Genomic DNA, 10024 nt, shown 5'->3' with positions numbered 1-10024 from the left:
ACTCCACCCCCCAAAAAAGGCCTTTGAGTTTTGAGACTATTCCCTCCTGTGTCACCATCACTCTCAACTTAGATCTCCATCCCAAATTTGATTCTCCTCAATGATTTGAGTGCCCACTGTGTTCTGGGGTGCTTTCTGGGTTCTGGGATGCAGCCATGAACAGGCTAGATAAAGATCCCCTGTCCATAGCCTCCTCCCCGACACCTCTACCTTCAGCAAAAGCAAACCTGCAGAAGATGGATATGGAAGCTCTGAGAACAAGAATGCTTCCTTCCCAGCTGGTGGCAACACTCCCAGCCCCAGCTTTCCCTGCCCCCATTGTAGAACAATTATTTTTTACCCAAAGACAGCTGGACATTGTCAGGGCTGGAACATTTGGGGTTATCTTGGAAGGATTATATGGCTGTAAAATGCATCAGGTTCCAGTCACTCCCATCCATCACTGCCCTGTGGACTTAGCCCTCCTGAAAGTTTAGAGCTCTGATGTTGTGAGTGCCACTGTCACCAATTAAAGTGAACAGAAGTGTGTGCTTAAGGTGAGACTGACCCTTCCCCTGGGTTTCTGTGTTTTCATGCTGTTGTCCATTCCAGATGAATTGGAACTTAACGGTCTTTGATGTTTAAAGCATGTCAACTTTGCTGCCTCCCTATCTCCTTGATGTCAGGGGAGTAACAGCAGGGTGGAGGAAGGATGCACTTTGAGGCCAAAGATCCCCTCCAATGGCCATTCCCAGGCTGTCCAACAATGAGACAGATGCTGGAGAGATCATGTATTGCCTTTGTACCTTGAGGAAGATACTTTTAATGTCGGGGCTTATTTGCTTAGAATTTTTGTATTGTCGAGTCTCCTCATTAATAATGAGATTATCTGATACTTTTGGCCTAATTGGGAGTCTGTGTGATTCCTACATCTCCTGGGAAAGGGTAGGGAGCTGGTCAGTCATCTTGAGCATCGTGACCCTATAGATTTGTTGCGGAAAGCTCGGTTCTCGTCCCCAATGCCAATCTATTAATGAGGACACAATTTTGAGAAAAATGAAAAAGTTTATTGCTTTGCTAGCAAAGGAGAAACACAGGGGACTCCTGTCCCAAAGGCTGTGTCCTACCCATCTGCAGGAATAGGGAGCTTTTATAGTAGTAATTCAGAGAAAATGAAATTAGGGAGGAGAGATCAGGGAGAAGTTTAGGGAAAAGAAGATTGGGAAAAAGAAAAATCTAAGTTTCAAAGCCACAAGGGATATAGTCAAAACATCAAGTGAGGGCTGGGGCTGTAGCTCAGTGGCAGAGCTCTTGCCTAGCATATGTGAGTCACTGGGTTTAATCCTTAGCACCACATAAAAATAAACAGATAAAATAAAAAATTCTGTCCATCTATAACTACAAAAAAAAAAAAAATCAAATGAACCCCTGTTACAGATTCTTGGGCTGCTTCTCAGATCAACCCCTCATATCACCCTCATCCCCATCCCAGGAGCCGAATGGTCCTAAGAGCCACTGAAGCCTTTTACCTGCTGGTGAACAACAAGAGCCTGGTCAGCATGAATGTGACCATGGCGGAGATCTACAGGGACTACAAGGATGAGGATGGCTTCGTGTACATGACCTACGCCTCCCAAGAGACATTTGGTTCCTTAGCATCGGCAGACCCCAGTGACCTTGGGGACAGATCTGCAGTCCTCAATAGCCCTCTTCAAGAAGAATTTGTCCTCTGAACTGTGCACCAGGTGCTGATGGAAGGAACTGCTTTTCTTCTGCATGGGCACTGGAGGGGCCAGAAGGGGCCAGAGATGGATGGTGTGATCAGCTCCAACCAGTGACAGCCAAGCTGTGGCCCTTCCTGGTTTATCTTTTCTGCGCTCCATGCTCTTATAAGAAAAATATGGGCTTTTGTTAAGTTTTATGAATAGCAACTCTCTTCTGAATAAGAAATGTTTAGCTTATACGATGGTTTTGTATGATGAGCTGGCGATGTGAGTTAGGTGTCATCTGTGGTGGAGGTGAGTCTGACCTTAATGACTGACTTCACTCCCTGCAGGGAGGAGTCCAATGTGGAGGTGGATTTATGGAGAACCTATGACCCATGAGACACTGGTGTTGGTGAAACCAGGTGAAACCAGTGAAAACCATGATCAACTCATTTGGGGGGATCCTTATCTGTCCTTAGAAATAATATTTCCTCAGCATTTACCCTCTTTAGCTATTTCCTCTTACTTCCTTTTGTGTGTGTGTCTATGCCATACATATTCATGTCAAACTTGTAACTTCTCAATATAAAGTTATTAAAACCATCTGAGCATTTAAATCTGTGTGCCAGGCTTTATTCCAAGCACCCTTTGTGCCTTAGCTCCTTATCACAACTCTCTATGGTTAACTATTCTTATCATTTTACAGATAAGGAAGCTGAGGCCCAGAAAAAGTCAAGATCGTTTTCAGATTCACACAACACAGTCCACCAGGAGGACTTGAGTTCAGGAAATCTGGTTTTTGAAGCCATGAGCCTAACTCTGTGCTACCTGAAGAGCAGTTGCTCTCCTCCATGAGTGCCTACCAATCCTTGAGCTATGCAGTGTGGGTGACACTAACACGGCCTTGGGGAGCATAGTGTCAACTGGAAGCTTCAGCAGCACTCCTTAGATGCATCAACAGCAGTAGCAGCACAGCAAGCCATAAATGCTCCAACTGTGTTTGGAGGGAATTGGTAACATAAGGTTTTATGGGAAGTTCAGCTTGAGCTGAGTTATGAAGTGTGTATGAGAATTTTATTTAGGAAAGAGTTTTATTTATTCATATTCAGCAAACATTTATTGAGTGCTTACTTTTTGCTAAACACTATATTGGGTCCTGACAATACAACAATAAACAAAATAGGCAAAACAAAACAAACAAACAAACAACAACAACAACAAAAAAAACACCCCAGTCCTCCTTTAATTAAAGGCATGCACAGATTTATTGCAGTGAATCCCAATAATATGTATAATTATAATGCACCAAAAATATGAAAAAAATCCAATAAAAATAATTCTAGCAAAGAAAGACATGATATTCAAATACTTATTAAGTACAATAAAAAAGATGATGAAGATGGAGATTAGAAGATAAGAAAACAAAATGATTGGCACATGGGAATTCATTATCTAGGATAGTCTAAGAAGGAATAATTTTCACTTGGATCAAAATGGTGAAAAGGAGACAGTGGTAGAGAAATAGCTTTTGTTGAAGAAGCTGAGGCTCAGAGATGGTGTGATCTCCCTAAGTGCCCTCAGCAGTGCCGTGCCTGGTGTTATCCTCAGCTCCCTTTGAGGGTCTGCTGTTCCTGTTCCAGGCTGCTCCTCTGCCAGCAGCTTTTCCCTCCTGGCTTGCCAAAGACGACAATTCCTCCAAAACTCATCCTTTGAGTCAGCTTCGCCATATGCCAAGTAAAAACATGGTCTCCTGAATTTGTTCTCCAGACGAATCCTTGTTGCTTTACCTTGATCCAGTGAAGCTATTTCCCAAAGAAATCTACTTCCTAGGATTCACTTTGAACTTGATGAGGGCCCTTGGTTCCTGAATATTCACTGAACTGTCCATGGCCAGTGCTGTTCCTCTTGCTTTCAACCGTCTTCACCTCTTTAGTCTTCACTGGATCACAAAATGTGGGCTGTCCACTGAGGTACATCCCCAGCCCTTTTTATTATTATTATTATTTTTATTTTGAGACAGGGTCCTGCTATGTTGCTGAGGCTGGCCTTGAACTTGTGATCTTCCCGCCTCCGCCTCCTTTGTTGCGGGGATTACAGGTATGCACTACTGTACCGACTGGGTGAGCTCTTGTGTTATGTTTGGTTTTTAAGATGCTCCCTGGTGTAGATCCCTCTCACACATAAACAGTGTGGAGATGTTAAGGATGTCTTCAGTTGCCTTGTTTAGGGTAGGCATTGTTTGGTCCTTAACCAAACCTCAGTGTATGAGCCCAGCAACCACTCTGTTATGCTACTCATGGAGTCTGGGCAAGGGGATTTCAGAAAGTATACAGACAGTAGCAACAGGTTTGCTCTGCTCCAACATGTTGGGGGACTCAGCTGGGAAGATCCAAAGGTCTGTGAATGACTCGAAGGTCTGGGAACTGGAATCATCTGGGGGATTTTCGTTCACCTCCCTGACCCCTGGGCTGGGCTGACTTGAGGCTGGGCCCAGTTGAGATTGAGGACTGGCATGGCTCTAAGAGGCCTCTCAACATTGGGGCTGGATTCCAGGTGCAAGCATCATCAGAAGGAACATCTGGAGGCTGAGGATATGGGCCAGAGACAGCTCAGAAGTAAAGCACTTGCCTAACGTATTCGAGATCCTGAATTTGATCCCCAGTACCACAAAGAAAAGAAAGATAGAAACAGCTGGAGAACATATGATCCAAGAATCCAAGACAGCAGCTGACCTGTCAGTAGGAGATGGATTTCAATCAATTTTTAGTGTGGATATTTTTTTCTTTTGTTAGCATTTACACTGTTACTTAAAATTAATTGGCAATTTGTACTCTGAATTATGACCACTTTTAGTCTATTTTAAACTTTCTATTGAGTTTTTATTAGCTGAGTAATAATTACCCGATTCTTTGTGTTTGTTTTTTTTCAATGAAAGATTTTCCCATGAAAATGCTTTTCTGGAGAGAAGCGGGTACCAGGGATTGAGCCCAAGGGTGTTTAACCATTGAGCAACATTCCCAGCCCTTTTTATTTTTTTATCTTGTGACAGGGTCTAACTGAGTTGCATAGGGTCTTGCTAAATTGTTGAGGCTGGCCTCAAACTTGCAATCTTCCTGCCTCAGCTTCCTGAACCACGGGGATTACAGGCATGCACCACTACACCCGGTTTAGATGCTTTTTATTATATGGTCTTTTCCTTGTGGCTTCTGATATTCACGTTTCCCAATAGACTCTTCCAACTCCAAAATTAGGAGGGGTGTGTGTGCGTGTGTGTGTGTTTGTGTGTGTGTGTGTGTCTATCCAATACTCTTATTGTTTACATAATGTTTACACTTAAGTGTTTGAAGCAACTAGAATTTATTTTGGTAATAGATGCATATGCCAGGTTCCATTATTTTTCCAAATCTCTAACCAATTGTCACATGTGCATTTACTGAATAATCTCTCCATGGGTGTTTAAATTTTTTGCAACCATGTTTCTATGTCTTAGTAGCACAATAACACCAAGAAAACTCTTAAAGAACATGGACTATAACTGTTTTTAAAGAATTCCTCATTGCTCCCAGCAATGCTAAATACATCTTAGGTATTTAATATTATTAAAATATTAAAATACTAAATATTAATATTAAATATTAATTTACTTGGTGGAAAATTAGAGAAACTACAGTGTCAACTTCATAGAAAGAAAACAGAACTATTGAGTTTTGATATGAGTGACTGTTTTCATAGTGGTTTGGTCAAGCTTGGAAACCACTGATGTTTTGGGGGGGTTCTCTTTTTGTAATCCATTAGTCACCTTCTCACCTTGATAAGTGGGCCCACATAGAAAATGCAGGTGCTTATATAACCACAAACGTGGGATCTACAGTGCCTATACATGAGATCAGCAAACTAATGCCTATGGGCCATCTGACTTGGGGCCTATTTTTAATAATATTTGTTGGAATGCCATCATGACAATGGTAGTTATCTCTGGCTGCTTTAGGTCACAAAGGCTAGGATGAGTAGCTGTGGCAGAGACCACACAACTTATAATACCTAACATACTTGCTATTTGACCCATCATCCTGGGGGTGAAGAATGTTGTTCTGAAGACTGGCATCATCAGCATCATCTTGCAGCTTTTTAAAAAAATGTAGACTCTCAGGCCACTTCTCAGAACTACTGACTCATAATCTGCAATTTATTAATCTCTCCAGATGATTCATATGCACATTAGCGTTTGAGAAGCACTGGACTAGTCTTCTGTGGAAGAAGCAGTCATCTTGTGTGGAAACTCCATTGCTGCTTCTGTTCCCCTCCTGTTGGAAAAGTGCCATCATGATGCTTCATCTACATCCATCTTATTTCTGGCTCAAATTCACATCAACATATTGAGCATGTACCTTGGCCTAGTACTGTATTTATAGACAGTGTGCTGTTGTAGGAAGAGCTGGGACTTTGTTATCAGATGGACTTGGGTCCAAAAGGTGGTTCTGTGATGTGCATGTAGAAAAGTATTCAATCTCTGAATCAGTTTTATCATTTGCAAAAACAAAGCAAACAACAACAAACAGAAAACTCCTAGTCTAGGCTTTAGAACAGGAAGATCTTCTGAACAGGCTATTTGGAAAGATCTGTACTCCTTTAGTTCCAAAGTTTTCTATTCATATGTTCCTCACAAGTGATAAAGTCTCAAGGGCAGCAAGTTTCCAGCCAAAAAGACTACACCTGGAAGCCCAAAGACTCCAGAGGCTGAGACCTGAGGATTGCAAGTTCAAGGCCAGCCTCAGCAACATAGTGAGGCCCTCAGCAACTTAGCAACACCCTGTCTCAAAAATAAAAAGGGGCTGGGGGTGTAGCTTAGTGGTAAAGTTCCCCTGAGTTCAGTTCCTTAGTACAAACAAATAAACTATACCTGGAATTGCATTCTTCACCTCTAGCCAGCTCAAGGCTCAAGAGGCCTCTACTGAAGATTGTCAGAGCTAAATAATACCACTAGATGGCGCCAACAGAGTTCATTCAGATTAAGGTAAAAATACTTGGTTGCCAACATAAATCCTCCAGTTTATAAGGCTCTTGATGAGTTTATTTAAACTTCTGAAAAGGCCACCTCTAGCCAAAGGGAGAATCCAATAAATGTTGGGAGGAGAGTAAACAGAATATTGAAATGTGTCTTCATTGACAGGAATGTCAGCTGGCCCACAAGAACTGCTGAGACCTTTGAAGAAACAGAATATTAGAAAGGAATACACAGGCTTCCAAACTTCTGGTGCTGCCATGACAATTAGTGCTCACAGATTAGGTTGTTATAAAGTGCCTAGGTGGATTATGGGAGCACATTTGGGGAGTGAGGATTCAGACCACCATGTGAGAATGAGAAGTCAGGAAAGGAATAAAAGCAGAGGATTGGGGTAGGGTGGGGAGAATTTGACTGGTTGGTTTGGTTTTGTATCAGGGTTAAACCCAGGAGTGCTTAACTACTGAACAACATACCCAGAACTTTTGATGTTTTTTTGTTTTTGTTTTTGTTTTGAGACAGGGTCTTGCTAAATTGGTTAGGGCCCTGCTAAACTGCTAAGGCTGACCCCAAGTTTGCGATCCTGCTGCCTAGGCCTCCTGAGTCTCTGGATTACAGGCATGTGCCACCACACCAGAGAAAAGCAGAGAATTTCTAATAACAGAAATAAATCTAGTCCCAAAGGCTGATGTTATTTTCACCTTAAATGATGCCGAAAGATAAACACTCATGAGTACTAATTCAGAAAGCATAGCCACCACGAGCCAGTGACACTCCAAATTATGGTATTAGGATGCCTTCCAACCAGTGTGGTAATGCACACCTGTAATCTCTGAAACTCTAGAGGCTGAGGCAGTAGGGTGGTGAGTTGGAGGCCTACCTGGGCAACTTAGAGAGACCCTGTCCCAAAACTAAATAAGGACTGGGTATGTAGTATTATGGGCCAAGCTATATGGGCAATGACCAAACAGATTCCATTTTATCCTGAGACTCCATATCATGTCAGAAATGCTTCTCCCGTGGGAAAGCCCCACCTCTGTACCCATTAATATTTACCTAGCATAACATACTTGGCAATGCAAAATAGTAATTCTTATACGATGTAAAATTGTTCTCTTTGCTTTCCACTTTTTTTGGGCAATGTACCTTTTCAGAGATTGATTGTCTAGACGTTATTAACCATTCTCTAACTTGTACTGAACTAGGGTAATTTTGACCCACTTCCCTTCTGCTTGCTTGCTGCTATGCCAACCTGGAAAGTCCTGTGGGAAAATATCAATGTACCCGTTGCATTGTCTCGCTCACTGCCAAATTCAGCTTCTGTACCTGCTTGCTTGAAGCTACATCAACCCAGATGTGGTTTTTGCCTTTAAATATCCTAAAATGCTCAGGCTTGGGGCTGTTCCTTGCAGAGACAGTTCCGAGTCCTGCTGGGAGCAGTCATCAGCTGGCCAGCTAAATAAAAACTATTAAATTTGGACAAAACTGGGACTTGGTGTGTTTTCTGAGCGACCTGCCCCCAACAGTAGCTCAGTGATAAAGCACCCCTGGGTTCACTCTCCAGTAGCAGAAAAAGAAATAAAAAAGTTGTCTCAATAATCCAAATCAGATGAACACCTCAAAGCCAACAGTGTAGACTCCTGAGTCAAGGGTCAACAGGAATCTGAATGGGGGGTGTGAATTCAGTGGTCAAGAATCTTCTCTGAATTAATTGCACTTCCAAGGTAATTTGATATTCAGAGAAGAACTTCCTAACTTCCTGGATGAGGGACAGAAGATTTTTCATTACTGACAATGCCGGTCCCCAATTGGTGGGAAAAAAAAAAAAGTATCCCTTTGGGGTTTTTTTGTTGTTGTTGTTTAGGTACTATGAGGATTGAACCCAGGGGCACTCAACCACTGAGCCACATCTCCCACCCTTTTTTATATTTTATGTAGAGACAGGGTCTGGCTGAGTTGCTTTGGGCCTTGCTAAATTTCGGAAGCTGACCTTGAACTCATGATCCTCCTGCCTCAGCCTCTGGAGCCACTGCGATTATAGGCCAGCACCACCACACCTGGTTTGTTGTTTTGTTGGTGGTACTGGAGATTTGACCTAGGGGCTCTCTATACCCTGGGCTATTTCCTCTTTATTTTGAGACAGGGTCTGGTTTACTTGCCTAAGCTGTCCTTGAACTGGTGAGCCTCCTGCCTCAGCCTCCTGCATTGCTGGGATTATAGCCATACTCCACCATACCTGGCCTTTCCCACTTCCTTTTTTTTTTAATCTTCTGACTTTGGTTTTTACTTAACACAGTGGTTTCTAGTTCCATCCATTTTCCTGCAAATGACATAATTTCATTTTTTATGACAGAATAAAACTCTATCCAGTATATATGCCACATTTTCTTTATCCATTCATCTGTGGATGGACACCTGCGCTGGTTTCATAGTTGTAGCTATTGTGAATTGTGCTGCTATAAACATGGATATGCTGTGTCGCTATAGTATGCTGACTTTAATTCTTTTTTTTAGTTTTATTGATTTTATTTTTTTTAAATACACATTGGAATGCATTACAATTCTTATTACACATATAGAGTTCAATTTTTCATATCTTTGTATTTAGAGTATGTTCACGCCAGCTCATGCCTTTATATGTGTACTTTGTTTTTGTTTGTTTGTTTGTTTGCATTACAATTCTGCACTGCATGCACTGGCTCTGTCTTGACCAAGCTCTTTTATTTTGAATACCTAACCATCATTGTTCCGGTTTGTCTGTGCTCAGAGTGTCCTTCCCTCTAGGGATGAACTCTTCCTATCTTCAAGTCTCAAGGTAGCCTCTTGGCTTGTTTATTTATGTGCTCCTTCCATTTCATTATTTATTTATTTATAAATATTGGGGATTGAACCCAGAGGTGCTTTACCACTGAGCCACATCCACAGCCCCCCACCTCCACCCTTTGTGACAGGGTCTCACTAGATTGCCCAGGCAATTCTCAAACTTGTGATCTTTCTGCCTCAGCCCCTCAAGTAACTGGAATTATAGCCGTATGCCACCATGCTCAGGTCCCAGTTCTATTTGTTTATTTAAATTTTGAGACAGTCTTACTAAGTTGCTTAGGGCCTCCCTAAATTGCTGAATCTGGCCTCAAACTTTTGATCATCCTGTCTCAGCCTCCCAAGTTGCTAGGATTATAGGCATATACTCCGTACTGGACACACAGTAGTTTCAAACATATAGAACTATTCAGTTTTTGGATCCTCTGACTTTCCCTAGACTGTCTTCCACTCTGATGCACTAGAATATGTCAACTCCCTCTTTAAAACCAAGGACAATTGGCTTCTGCTGCAGGCA

At 42.1% G+C, this 10024-nt stretch overlaps 1 protein-coding gene across 1 annotated transcript in view; it reads left to right on the top strand.

Annotated features, from left to right (window-relative positions):
• Window positions 1-2302, top strand: part of Map1lc3c (microtubule associated protein 1 light chain 3 gamma) — a 4624-nt gene extending 2322 nt beyond the window's left edge. The window contains exon 4 of the mRNA XM_015483366.2: window positions 1472-2302. Coding sequence (XP_015338852.1) covers window positions 1472-1712 — 241 coding nt within the window. The 3' untranslated portion in view covers window positions 1713-2302. The remainder of the gene's footprint in view (window positions 1-1471) is intronic.
• Window positions 2303-10024: the final 7722 nt, after the last annotated feature.

This window comes from Marmota marmota, unplaced genomic scaffold, assembly GCF_001458135.2.
Source record: "Marmota marmota marmota unplaced genomic scaffold, marMar, whole genome shotgun sequence".
Classification (NCBI taxonomy): domain Eukaryota; kingdom Metazoa; phylum Chordata; class Mammalia; order Rodentia; family Sciuridae; genus Marmota; species Marmota marmota.
This window is presented reverse-complemented; position numbering and strand designations above follow the sequence as displayed.